Source organism: Dermochelys coriacea, chromosome 6 (assembly GCF_009764565.3).
Source record: "Dermochelys coriacea isolate rDerCor1 chromosome 6, rDerCor1.pri.v4, whole genome shotgun sequence".
NCBI classification, from domain to species: Eukaryota; Metazoa; Chordata; order Testudines; family Dermochelyidae; genus Dermochelys; species Dermochelys coriacea.
In genome coordinates, this window is record NC_050073.1 from 35712624 (window position 1) to 35726534 (window position 13911).

General features: G+C 38.8%; 1 protein-coding gene across 1 annotated transcript in view; it reads left to right on the top strand.

Annotated features, from left to right (window-relative positions):
* CSTF3 (cleavage stimulation factor subunit 3) overlaps positions 1–12519 on the top strand; it is a 71820-nt gene extending 59301 nt beyond the window's left edge. The window contains exons 10-21 of the mRNA XM_038404372.2: positions 31–193; positions 788–897; positions 1289–1405; positions 1754–1828; positions 3289–3432; positions 3521–3623; positions 6067–6136; positions 7251–7446; positions 9541–9694; positions 10174–10268; positions 10428–10488; positions 11841–12519. Of these exons, the coding sequence (XP_038260300.1) occupies positions 31–193; positions 788–897; positions 1289–1405; positions 1754–1828; positions 3289–3432; positions 3521–3623; positions 6067–6136; positions 7251–7446; positions 9541–9694; positions 10174–10268; positions 10428–10488; positions 11841–12043 (1491 nt within the window). The 3' untranslated portion in view covers positions 12044–12519. The remainder of the gene's footprint in view (positions 1–30; positions 194–787; positions 898–1288; positions 1406–1753; positions 1829–3288; positions 3433–3520; positions 3624–6066; positions 6137–7250; positions 7447–9540; positions 9695–10173; positions 10269–10427; positions 10489–11840) is intronic.
* Positions 12520–13911: the final 1392 nt, after the last annotated feature.

The following is a 13911-nucleotide window of genomic DNA, read 5'->3' on the forward strand; positions in this document are numbered from 1 at the left end:
AAATTAAAACATTATCTACCTCTTCTTCAGGAATATGAGACTGTTATGAAAGGTCTGGATCGCAATGCTCCCTCCGTCCCCCCACAGAATACTCCCCAAGAGGCTCAGCAGGTTGACATGTGGAAGAAATATATCCAGTGGGAAAAGAGTAATCCATTGCGCACAGAAGACCAAACTCTCATAACAAAAAGAGGTAACATGATTAGCTATCAGAATCAGACATAGATACTCTGCAGCATGTTTTGAATCATTGCTGAGAATTGGGAGTGACCTTCAGCTGCAGAAGTAAAGTATTCTTAACATTGTCAATGTTAAGGTGCTATGTCTAAAGTTGGTCAAATCATGTTTTTTCTTCATTAATCCCAATTCCGACTCTACATACAAATAACACTGCAACACTTCTGTCAGTACTTCAAGCTGCCTTAACTCTCTTCAAAGGCCAGGCTGCAAATGCCTTATAGCAGGCCTGGAAATTTTGCAAATATAGGCTATTTCAGACCATGATGGGAGGTCACAGGCCCATATGCAGAAGACTTTTCCAGTCACCCCCTCTCTGTTATACTGAGGGGATCTTGCATCAGTATGTCCACTGACTACAACTGGGTAGTGTCCCGAAGAGAGGCAGGCTGTCCTCAAGCCACATTGGGTATTAGTAGGATCTACTGTATTATCTGATACTTCTGTGTTTGATACATTTGTAATTTAGTTAACCAGTGTAATTTACTAAAATACAGTCATACAGATTCTTTTGCTAGGAATATTTACAACTTTGACTTTTTCTCCCTAGTTATGTTTGCTTATGAGCAGTGCCTGTTGGTCCTCGGGCATCATCCAGATATCTGGTACGAGGCTGCACAGTATCTTGAGCAATCCAGTAAGCTGCTAGCTGAGAAAGGGGTAAGGGAATGGATACGGCCAACGGGGAAAACACATTTTTAGCATTTCAAACGATGTGTAGATTTTAGAATTCTGAATAGTATTCCAAAATATCAAAAATGAAAAATAATTGCACTTAAGAGACTGAGTTATGAAATGCAATTATAATGTTGGCATTAAATATTTTAAGTAGTTTAAATGTTAGATTTTTATGGTTGATACATATAGTAGCATTCTAATGCTGACCTTTCAAACGTTTATGTACATGAGCACGTGAATACTCCATTTGAATTCAGTAGGACTACTCGCATAAATAAAATCATGTGCACAAGTGCCTGCCAGATCAGATATTAATTTTGTCTTCAGTGTCATGAGTATTAAATAATTTTGTTACAATGTTTGTTTATCATAGGACATGAACAATGCTAAACTGTTCAGTGATGAGGCTGCTAATATTTATGAAAGAGCGATCAGCACTTTACTAAAGAAGAACATGCTTCTGTACTTTGCATATGCAGACTATGAAGAGGTGAGCATAAAGATTTCAGTATTGACTCAAACTCCAGTGGGACAAGATGTCTTTTCTCCAAAATCTCATCTGCTTGAAAAGTACTATATAAACAGAATATTAATTCTGCCAAACTTCTCAGCCTACATTGATACTTTCTAGGCTAAAGTAATATAATGGAAAAATATTTCTATATTATTAATTCCAAAAATGTTAGAAATATTCAGCTTTCTACTTAATTATTTAATTATTATTTTTCAAACAAGTAGGTAGAGGCAGACAGTGGCAGAGAGAGACTTCCAGGAACTTCAGCTTATCTAGTATTATGAAGCATGTTAGCAATTTTTTAATTTTATTTTATTTCCTCAGAGTCGAATGAAGTATGAGAAGGTGCACAGCATATATAACCGGCTCTTGGCTATTGAAGATATTGATCCCACTTTGGTAAGATGATTCTCTAGTATTCAGTTTTAGTTTTTACACATTTCCAGTCATATTGATCTCAGTACATCCAAAGAATGGGTAGAGTTCTAATCAGTTAATAGCTTGAGTGGATGACTAGTGGACTAAGCATTAGGTTGAGAATATGGAGACTCTTGGAAACCACAGTTTCAAATTCCAGCAGGGTCAACAACTCTGCCCTTTAGTCTTCCAAGGTAGATAAATTAGGTACCATGCATTTTACTCTCTGTGTCCTTAAAAACCTACAGCAAGCCATATCCATTCGAATGGACTTTTGAAGATCCCGTGACATGCTTCATAAGAATAGGCATTTGCTTTGTTGACTTGACCAAAATTTCATTTCCTCTTGCCATAACTGTGTGCTTTGCACCATTGATTGCCACTCTCTATCCCAGTGGATGATGCAATGCAGTGGTGCTTTATGTTTAAAGTTTATGATTTGGGATGAAGGACACTGCATAAATACCAAAGATTAGTACTACACTGACACTTTAAGGAGGGAAAAAAAGACAGTTGTATTATTACTATTTGTATTACAATAGTGCCCATTGTACTAGCATTGTACATAGAGTTCCTGTCCTGAAGAGCTTATATTATGAATAGACAAGACAGGGTGGGAAGGGAACAGAGGCGCAGAGAGGTAAAATGATAAGTCCAAGGTCATACAGCAGGGCAATGGCAGAGTCAAAAATCAGGTCTCCTAACTCCAGTCCTGGTCTCTGTTTACTAGATCGCAATGCAGCTTCAAGTACGAGTGCATCTCTGTGAAACTCCCAGAGCCTGATACTCTCTCTCTCTCCAGTTTTTCAGTTGAATCAATGCTGTTATTCCTCATTTAACCCAGAATAAGTGAAAGGAGACTCAAGTCCACAGAGAATACACACCATAGATCAGCCAATTAATTACTATATACTTGCTATTTGCTTGACCAAACGTCAAAATTATAAGTTTAATAGGACAGAATGAATGGCATTTCAGATCCCGTTACCCACTAGTAAATGTTGGAACAGACTTTTAGCGTACATCTTCAGGTATGGGTCTTATGGCCTTCTGTATGTGCTCTGTTATCCCTATAAGATGCTTGCCATTTTTAGAAACAGCAAATAACTTATGTATAATTGTAATTCTCTGAAGGCAATAGCCTGTGTAAATTCATACCCACCTCTCCTGCCTCAAGAATTTTAATATTGATTATCCTTGTAATTTTATACAGGCCTTGTGTCAAAAATAAATAGGTCGATTAAAGCTATGGTGCAATATATATTCCATGATGATGCCTCGTAGTTGCTACCTTGTCTGAAAGTGTTGTTTCTATTATGAATTATTATATTTTGTGACTGGAGCAGATTCTAGATATGCCCAAAGGTTCTTTTTCATATCTTAATACTTTTATATTTTGCATACCATCTTGTGTATTGAAGAAATCATCATGTATATTTTAGGTATATATACAGTATATGAAATTTGCAAGGCGGGCAGAAGGCATCAAATCTGGAAGAATGATATTCAAGAAAGCGAGAGAGGATGCCCGGACTCGCCATCATGTCTATGTTACGGCAGCTTTGATGGAGTATTACTGTAGTAAGGTAAACTCAGACATACTCTTTGGGATTAATGAAGTGTTAATAGTTGTGCTGCTTTTTGAAGCTAATAACGCTATTTTAACATTTCCAGGACAAGTCAGTGGCCTTCAAGATTTTTGAGTTGGGGCTGAAGAAATATGGAGACATTCCAGAATATGTACTGGCATACATTGACTATTTGTCTCACCTTAATGGTAGGCTCTGGGAACTGGGAGGGCTACTAATGAAACATTAACCTTCACTATCAGAGTTTGGCTTCAGTCCAAGTTGTTTGCATACTGGTTTGAATTCTTTCCTACAGGGCAATAATCTTCTTCACAAAACCTCTGTGATTTTGTGCCATTTTCTGCACAGTGAAGATCCAGAAATGAAGTGACATTGAGATCCCATATTGTCTCATCACTATACAGAGTGGGCTTTCCAAGTCCTTAAGTACTTTGCACTGTGGCAGTTTCACTGCATCTGTAATTGATAATGGAAAACATACTAGGCAAATCTAACTCCTTGGGCACAAAGATTCATAGCGGGTTAAAAAGTCTGTCTCCAGACTCAACAACAGTGATGGATTGATCCTTTCCTGTAGTGACTGCGGAATTCTGCTTCCAGGGTTTTCTGACCTTTCACAAGTACAAATAAAACTCATTCCCCAACAGTTGATGGGAAAAGCAAAATTCAAATTAGTATTGTGAATTAACTGACAACTTAGAGTTGGTCTTTACTTAGCAGGGGGCTATGGCTGTCAAAGGCCATTGATAGGAGGGGCATACAGTGCTCCAAGGATACAAAGCCATACATGTGCAAGGGGAGAGGGCGTATATGCAGTGTCACCGTTGTGGGGCTAGCAGCAGGGCAGTGCCACTGCAGGACTCATTAGTGTGGGAATTAATGGAACAGACAAGAAATTGGAGCTATCTGAAGCAAAGGTATGGGGTTGCAGTCAAGGCTGTGTGTGTAGCTGCTGTGGTGTTTCACAGATTCAGAGAAGAGTAGGGAGAGTGGCTTGTCCTAACTCCCTAGTCTCTTTCCCTGCCCAGCCATGCTTTCTAAAGATTCATCAGATCCCCAAACTCCTGAGCTCACATGGAGCGGCTTCCATAGCTGTGGGTGATGTTGCTTATCCATCCACACATACTGGCCCATTTGGGCCTATGCTTGCACTACTTTCCTTTCCCTACACTGGCATTTAAATGATACAATGTAACCCTTAGTTATTATCTAATAGCTCAATTGGCACGCTTCATTTATTTTATCTCTTTGAGAGATTTTGAAGAGGGGGCACACTTGAAACAAGGGGACATTTGTACAAAAATCCAGTTCCCTAACATCCCTCTGAGAAAATGGATATTTGTTTAAATTCTCATAAGAGCAGATGTAGAGAGGGGAAAAAAGCAAAGGCTTTGTGACATCACATACCAGTGAACAGAGTTGCCTGGCTGAGCCTGCTCACTTAAGAGATTTTTCTGAACAAAGGTAATATTAGTGCTAAAGAGCTTCATGCTAAATATTTTTGAAAATAGCTCCCCCTTTTTTGTTGTTGTGACTATCTGGCTGGCATAGAGGGATTTTTGGGAAATCAAATGAATAGATAAGAATTTACTCTGCACTATTACACGCAGTATCAGCTGGAACTTCACCAGCAGGACAGGATAGTATCACAGTAATAGGTGGTGGTGGGTGTCACGGTTACTGGACTATCTACACCCTGACCCCTTGCTGGTCTCAAATTGCACCCCTTCAGCTATCAGGCCTTGAGTCTTTACCTCTTTTGGGGTGGAATCCAACTCTTGGCCCAGGGTCTGGGCTACAGTGCCCTGCAATCAATCATGCTTATTCCAGCAAGACCAAGTGGGTTCAGTACCTGAAGTTTCTTCCCTTCAGGAGTCTGTGGCCAGTGGTGCAAACAGTGATCAGACAACCTTTTTCAAACCAAAGTATTGTTTGATTTTAACAATAAGAATAAAGCATAGCATAAGAGAAAAAGGATTCTAAAACAGTAGGTCTATATGCATCTCTTTCTTACCTAGAGGCGTGCCATCTCTACAGAGACTCTAGCCACGCCTGAACCTCTTGGTCTGACTGTCAGTCGTTTTCCCCGTTTGATGGGGTGTCCTTTTAAAACTAGTTTAGTTCTCCTGAGTTCAGACTTGGACCTTGCTGCCTGCAGGCAGTCATAGAGAGACCGTCAAAGCAAAGAGCTCCTGCATTGTACCTTGCTGGGCAGATGGATGGGTTATCTCGAGCCATTGTCCTGTTTCCTGCTTGTTTTTCCAACAGCCTGGTATTAAACTAAGCCAACATACTCATACCGTGAAAAACCCAATAACCAGATCACAATACACTATTCGTATGTTACAGTTTCCGCCACAGTAAGTACCTATAAAATATTGAGAGGTACATGCAGGAGACTTTTGCATTTCCTGATACCACCGCAAGAGGATTGATTTGCATATTGATACAGCCGTAGCTGTGTATTTAGGTTTATTGAATCCTATTTATTGAAAATAAAGTCAGAGTATCATATCGTTGGAACGAGCTTTTATTTTTCACTTTAAAGACACATTTCTCTGAATAGAAACAGATTTAGAAGTGGATTTAATGTTTATACTTTTTAATTGTTATATGTTTTTATTTTTTTAGAGGACAATAATACAAGAGTTTTGTTTGAACGTGTTTTAACATCAGGAAGCCTCCCACCTGAGAAATCTGGGTAAGTTTGTCAAATTATTTTGTTTTTCTATCCTTGAAACCCCTCCTTTAAAACTTAGATGTCACAAATTAACTAGAAGAATTGCTGCAGGTATACTCTCCCTCATAATCCCACCTAAAGGAAAGGGCATAGAATTCACCCCTTGGACTACAGAAGCTGCTCAGCACAGCATTGGTGAGAACATAGCACAAAAACCTCCTGCACTGTAAATATACAACACTTTCTTTAGCCGATGGTACTGCTGATCACAATATTGTTCCCTGCCATTTTGGGAAAGGAAGGGAAAAATTGTGGGGAATGCAAGCCCATGAGAGAAGGTGAGATGGGAACTGATGGGAGACGGAATTTCCAAGGAGTACAAAAAGCAGAGAAACAACTACAATGCAAAAGGATAATAGATGAGCTTGCAGCCCTTTCCCATCTGGTCCCTAACCCTGTCAGCCATGCTTCCACCATCTCCTCTATTAAACACAGTTCTTCCAACAAAACTATAAACCCTGGTGCTCCCCACAGGGAAATGTCCACAAGCCTTACATTACAAGACCTATGCATCATAGTCAAATGTTCCACTGCTCTGCTCACTCATGCCCCAGTTTGTTGCTTCTGATCCTCTGAGAAAGAAGAATTTTTATCCACATTTCAAAGAAAGGAAAGCTGAGGTATAGAGTTTAGAAGCCAAATTCTCCTCAAAGGTGGGCTGTGAAGCTCAAATGAAAGTTGAATTAAGCCCAGATATACGTGCTCAGATTCCTTCTTACCAAGATATGTGGGATTTTCCATTGTGCAGAACACGGGGCATTGGGTGCTCTCTCTCTCTCTCTCTCTCTCTCGCTGCCCTCCACGCTACTGCCGTGGTGTTGGTTGTCTATAGTTTGTAAAATGCTGTAAGGTCTATCGGAGGGAAAGATGTTATAAAAATGAGAGAGATTATTAGGAGCATGGTATTAGTGTTACCTATTATACATGCACATAAAATATATACTTGAAGAAATAATTTCTTCAAATGCTTTCCAAATACAAATTTGTCATCTTGTGTATCTTTACAAGTAGGAGGGATTCAGCATAGCTTTCCCCACAAAAATCATTCATTCCCTATATCTTTTTTCTTTTGCAGAGAAATCTGGGCCCGGTTTTTAGCTTTTGAAAGTAACATTGGTGATCTAGCTAGTATACTTAAAGTGGAAAAACGGAGGTTTACAGCCTTCAAGGAAGAATATGAGGGTAAAGAGACAGCTCTGCTGGTAGATAGGTACAAGTTCATGGATTTGTACCCTTGCTCTGCAAGTGAACTTAAAGCTCTTGGTTACAAGGTAGGTAGCTGAGAAAATTTAATCTTGTGATTGTTCTTTTGAGATCTGGTGCAATCCTGTAACACTGTCTCACCTCATCTTAAAGTTTTCCTTAACAGACAAGAAAAAATAAAAACGGGTACATTTTTTATTAGGGTTTTATTCTTATTTTTTAGCCTGATCCTGCCCCCAGTGGAAGTTTTGTCACTGAGTTTCAAATAAAGCAAGATTGGGCTGTTATTTCCATAGACTCCTTTTAATTTTTAATTGTTTTAGCTGGGCCCAGATCTGATCTAGAATGGAGTTAAAAACATCGGGTCTAATTCATCCCTGATTTAACTCCAAGTTAGGCTATGAACTACATTAATTCCAGGTTTTTCTGTTCAGTCCTTCACTTGCAAAGTTATTGGGTGGCAAAATGAAAACTTCAAGAGGTCCCAGGCTGCTGGCTCTTTGAGTGCCAGGCATTAACTATCGGGGGGGAGAGAACATGACTAATGGATACAACTCTGCCTAAATTAGTATTTCATTTTTTGCCTCCTATCAATGAAAAGTTGGTGCAGTAATGCCTTTGGCCCTGTACCCAAATCCTCAGTGCAGGCTTAATTCTGAGCTGCTTACTCAAGCAAAATTCCTGCTGAAGTCAATGGGCATTTAAGAGCGGGCATTCCTCTGCTAAAAAAACTTCAAAAAGACAACTATTGGAGCAATGAGCCCAATTGCTGTTCAGTCAGTAGCAAAACTCCCATTGACTTTGATGGGCTGAACATGATATTAAGCAGGAGGACTGAGAGAATCTGCCTGTCCTGTCCTAGGTGGATTTGACACTGCCTTTATTTAATAACCATACTTCTGTTAGTGCTGAGAGCCTCAGGCATGTTGGTCACGATTTAATAGAGTGCGTCAAGTGCTTGTATCTGATCTGTGATACTGGCAGTTCTCATGTCTGTTAAGCTCTAGGAATGTTTTAACCACTAGTTTAGTTTTTCCTGGATGTATTTTTTTCTGATGTTTTAATTTTTTGCGATATGTAAAGTTTTGAAAAAACAATAATTGAGGGATAAGACTAGAAGGTTTTTGTGTTCAATGTGAAATAGGTAAACAAGTGTGAGAGCATAAGAGTTTGTTTGCTGGAAAGTTTGTTTTGTTTCCCACTTTTGCTAAGAGAAAGGACACTGGAATCACATCTCTCAGAAAGGTGCTTCAGAGTCACTTGTTGTTTTCCAAAATTGTTCATAAAGAACCTGATCATGCGAGCCTGCTTCATGTGAGTACTCCTTATGAGAACTGGCTTATTGGCTTCAAGTGAACTGCTCACATATGGAGGACTGGGCCTAAACATCAATCACAAATTGTGGTTGGTAGAAGCAGGGCTGGTGTTCAGGCTTTGAGTTAGTGGACTTGTACATTAAACAAAAAAACCCCCACACATTATTAAAATATAAAATGTTTATAAATACACACAATATACGACACAACCACGTTTTAGATGGTGCAAGTAGCAATGCCTTAATTAAAGTTGCTTAAAATTTTCCATTTTAGGATACTGTTTTCAGTATCTTATAATTTTGCTAAATTTCTGCTGAGCTGAAATTTCCAATGCTGGGCGCAGGCCTCATGCTGACTTTGGTTTTTGTTTTTTTGTGAAGTTTTAGCTAAAATGGTTCAGCTCTTTCCACAAATGAGATGAGAGAAAATGTTTTGCAGATGCAAGATGAACGATAAGTCAGGTTTAAACACATATAGAAGTGTGTCCACACAGTGATTTTGATCAGTTTAACTGTTTTTAAACCCATTTAAGTTAAGCTGATACAACTTATATTTAGACAAGCCCTAAGTTGTTGTACTTTGCCTAGAACAATGGAGCCTGATCTCAACTGAGGCCTCAAGGCACAACTGTAATACATATAAGTCATAATCTAAATATAGGATCTAGGAACCTCCTAAGGCACCCAAGTTTGAATAGATTGAACAAATGTCTTCAGAAAGCATTAGAAAAAGTGTAGCTGAGATTGTCATTCTATCATTAATTCCTACTATGATATTGCTTTGTGTAAATTAAAACATGAAATTACTAAATTCCCCGGTTCAGTGCTCTCTAATTTACATTTTCAGGATGTCTCACGTGCCAAGTTAGCAGCCATAATTCCAGACCCTGTGGTGGCTCCTTCTATAGTGCCTGTTCTAAAAGATGAAGTGGACAGAAAACCTGAATACCCAAAACCAGACACGCAGCAGATGATTCCATTTCAGCCAAGACATTTAGCACGTAAGTCAAGAGTTTAGTCATGTTAAGGTTGGAGACTTCGTTCAGGGGCCCGTTACTGCCCCCCTAACTCACATCAAGCCATCCATTGAATTTAATGGGGATACTCATGAAGGCCCCTGTTCAGAAAAGTACCAACTTAACTTTAGGCATCTGCTTAAATCCCATTGGGACTTGAAAAGAATTTACGCACATCTAAAGTTAACTTGGTTCTTAAGTGCTTTGCTGGATTGGGATAGACGCAAGTCTTTGCTGAACAGAGGCCAGACTAAGGTTAGCATGAGAAAGGGTTGCAGAATCTGTTACAGCTAGCAGAAGCCTCAGGGCTAAAATGCTGTAGGTTGTTTTATAGGATTCAGATAGCTGAAGATAATGACAAAATTTACTTCTGCCAATTATTCATTTGTGTCAGATAGAGGAGCTCTAAAGCTTGAATTACTCTGCCATTCACATTTAATTTATACTGTTCTTTTCCTCAATAGCTCCAGGTTTGCATCCTGTGCCAGGTGGTGTATTTCCAGTCCCACCAGCTGCTGTAGTTTTAATGAAGCTCCTCCCACCACCTGTGTGTTTTCAGGTTTGTTTCAATAATTTAATATTCCACAGGCTTCACAACTGGTACATACACTGCAGTAGAGTGCTTTAATGAATGAATTATATTTACTGTGCTACTTAATGCTTCCAGTACTGTGAAAGTATTTCCTAGTCAGTCATCAAAATTCTTCTCCAATAACAGGGCCCTTTTGTGCAAGTGGATGAACTCATGGAGATTTTTCGAAGATGCAAAATGCCAGAAAGTAAGTTTTCTCCATTTTTATTTTGTGTCCTTGAAGTAGCAACATGGCAGTGCATGGTGACTGTGGGGATAGCTGTATATCTCTTACACAGGAAATCTGCCTAGCAGTCTGTACTGAGATTACGCTGCTGCTTGCTGCCCTTTGATTATTTGAGATTTCCCTGTAATAAAGAAATGAGAATTATTGGATCAGTATATTTCTCCGATTCATTATTGTTTCTATTAGGGCTGCTGTAAATTCTACAACTTTCCCGTTATTTCCTGAGGTGAATGGTTCATAACTCAGCTAATAAAAACCCCTCAGGGCTGGACCTGGGCATACACCTTTTCATTCCCCAAGTACACATTTCACAAACTTAAGAGGCATTGGCCATTTTAGAGTATGCATTAACAGTTCAGAATTGGGCTGTATAATCAACAAGAGATCTGAATTGATCAAGAGTCTCTTTATGGGTCTGGTCCCCTATCTCCAGTGCTTACAGTAGAACATGACACAATAGGGCTGCTGTGAGATCCAATATACAACTTTCTCAATATCTTCACCCTATCTTGGAGCAAGTGACCAGACCTGAAACTAAAACCTAAGTCTTGCTTGTTACAGGAGAAAGTCACCTTAGGCAAGGATACTAAAAGATGATGTTTTCTGAAAGTAGCATGCAGCCAAAGTGACTCAAAAGTCAAAGCAGTACATTTCACTTGACTTTTTCCTGAAGATGTTTTCACATGCAGTATAGTTTTCAGCCCACTTATTTTTGTTGCAAGATTGACATCCAGTGAGATGACTTAGATTTTGAGAATTCCCTAAATGGAGAAGGTGCCTTGTTATTTTTAAAGTAGAGTACATTTTTAAATGATAGTATCCTGAACTCTCACAAATGTTTGTAAGGGGCAAAATTCTTCATTGTCCAAAGTGCAGTGGATCTAATCAGTGGCTTAAATGAGCCATCTTTTTTCATGTCCTTGTTAACATTTCTGTAATATGATGCTTGATTAGAATTTAAGAGAAACTGAGAAATGTGGAAGGAATGCCTTGTTAGGAAGTTGAAATGTAACATTTCAAAGCTAAAACGTCCTGCTTTAGCAAACTAAGCTACACCACTCAGGGAGAGTTCTATTCCCCCTTTGGCAACACACTAACTCTTTTATAGCAGCATATCCTTTGTCAGAGGCAGTAGTAGGAAATCCTGACTCCCACGTGATGTCAAAGGGTGACATATTTCTCTTCTGTTTTTAGCAGTGTCTCAGTACACCTGCATAGCATCCAGAGCAGCTTAATAATGTGCTGACTTGTTTTGCTCATCAAGGAAAACCCAGTTTATTTCTGAAGCCAAATTAATCTTTCTTGTTCCAAAGCTGTTGATGAAGCTGTAAGAATAATTACTGGAGGCCTGCCTGAATTAACTGTGGAAGGCAATGGACCTGTGGAAAATAATACCATGTTCAATAAAGCTGTCAAAAGACCAAATGAAGATTCTGACGATGAAGAGGAGAAGGGATCAGTGGTTCCTCCTGTACATGACATATACAGAGCACGACAGCAAAAGAGAATCCGATGAAAAAGGTTACAAATCGGACTGTGAAAGACTTGTATTAAGAGATTTTTTTGCCTCTTATGTCAAATGTTTAAAAAGGGACAACCGTTTTTAACAAACATCTCCGCAATGAGGTTTTGTTACTGTGGTGCCTCTTTATACTGTATGGTTCTTGATCAGCAGAGTCTTAGAAAGTGCTCTAAACAAAATTAGGTTTTTCCAAAAATAATAGCACAAAATGTCTGAATTGCATTTTGTTCCTCTTCAAGTGTGTTAACATCTACCACTTGAAGTTTTGGGGGGCTTTCAACAGTTTTATTTTAAAAACTGGATGGCTTATAATTGTGAAGCATTTTTAATTCACAGTTCCTGGAAAACAGTTGTTCTCAGTTTGCTCATGTAGTGTCCTGCCTTATTGTTTGTTTTTATTTATGGCAGAATGTATGGAATCTGTTTTGTAGTTTTAAAATGGAAAAAACATTCCATTAAAATAAAAAGATCATAACTTCATGCCTCGTTTGGATTTTATGTATACACTCTTACATCAATCAAACAGATGTTTTAAAACCTTCAGCTAACCATATTGGTTGGGAAGTAAATTCCTCATGATGTTTTCAGAGTTCTACTCCCCGCTCCCTCCCCAAAATGTTGGAAGATGGTACATTTCCTCATTCCAAAGTAAGTTAAAATGAAAAGAACTGACAACACAGCAAGATAAGTTATCAGATACACACTTTGTATACCGAAATTTCCAGAAGCAGTTAGTTCTGCATTAATTTTATCCATAGTTACGGTCTCTAGTTTACAGGCAAAAACAAGCTATTAAATGTTAAAAGATTTTTTTCTTTAAATCACTGCAGTCATTTTCAAATAAGTTGGTGCATGGTACTTTTAGAAGCAACTTCTGTGTAATTATACATCTTAGATTGCATTTAAAAACTTGCACCTTAATATTCAACATTGCACTTCAATAATTAGAGCATTATTTTTTCTCCAGATTATACAGGCTCTTACTATATTAGACAAACTTAAATTCCGACCACTGATGTGGATAGCTGTAATTTAGTGGTGCCAGTAAAGTGTATTCTGCATTGTTCAAGCTGAATTTGCAGTAGGAATTGCTTAGTCACCTGCAAAAGCATAATTTCATTTGATAGAGAAGGTCAAGTGTAGAGGGGGTATTTACAGAGGTAGCCCCTGATCTGTTTGGCACAGAACCCTAGAATGAGGAGCAAATGTGGCTGTGTGAAGCAGCACAAATAAGTTGAATCAGGTTCCAATTGCTGGCCTGAGTGCTTACATTGCCACACTTATCTGAACTTATTTTTTATCAGAAGAATATTTTTCAGTTTAGCTTGTCACCCAACAATCAGAACACCTGGGGAAAGTAACTGAAATGTGAGATACTAAATTTTTTTTTAAATGTTACTAAGTAACAAATACCCAAAATAAACATAACAGCAACAACTTACACTATCTGCAAGACTGACAAAGCCCAAACATGGAGTCACTGGTTCTTGGTTAGTGCAGTACCCCACACTCAACCAATGTGCCTGCTGCCCAGATAGCTTTTACAAAAAATGTAAATAAAGCTTTAGGAACAAAACACAATATTGAGAAAAACAGGACTTACTGCACTGACCAATAAGCAACATGCACTGGTGTGTGTTGGGAACAGTAAGCAGGAGCTGGCACTCATGGACATCTGGACTTTGCAGCTTTGCCTAAAGGGGGGTGATGATCTCCTGCATTAAGCAAGTACACATTTATCCAGACAATTCAGTATTTGACTATTGCTTATCCATACAGCAAATCACCCATCCTGACATTGTACTTATTACAGCATTTATTCAATGGATGCTAAGCATATGCAGTCTCTGCTCATGAGAGAG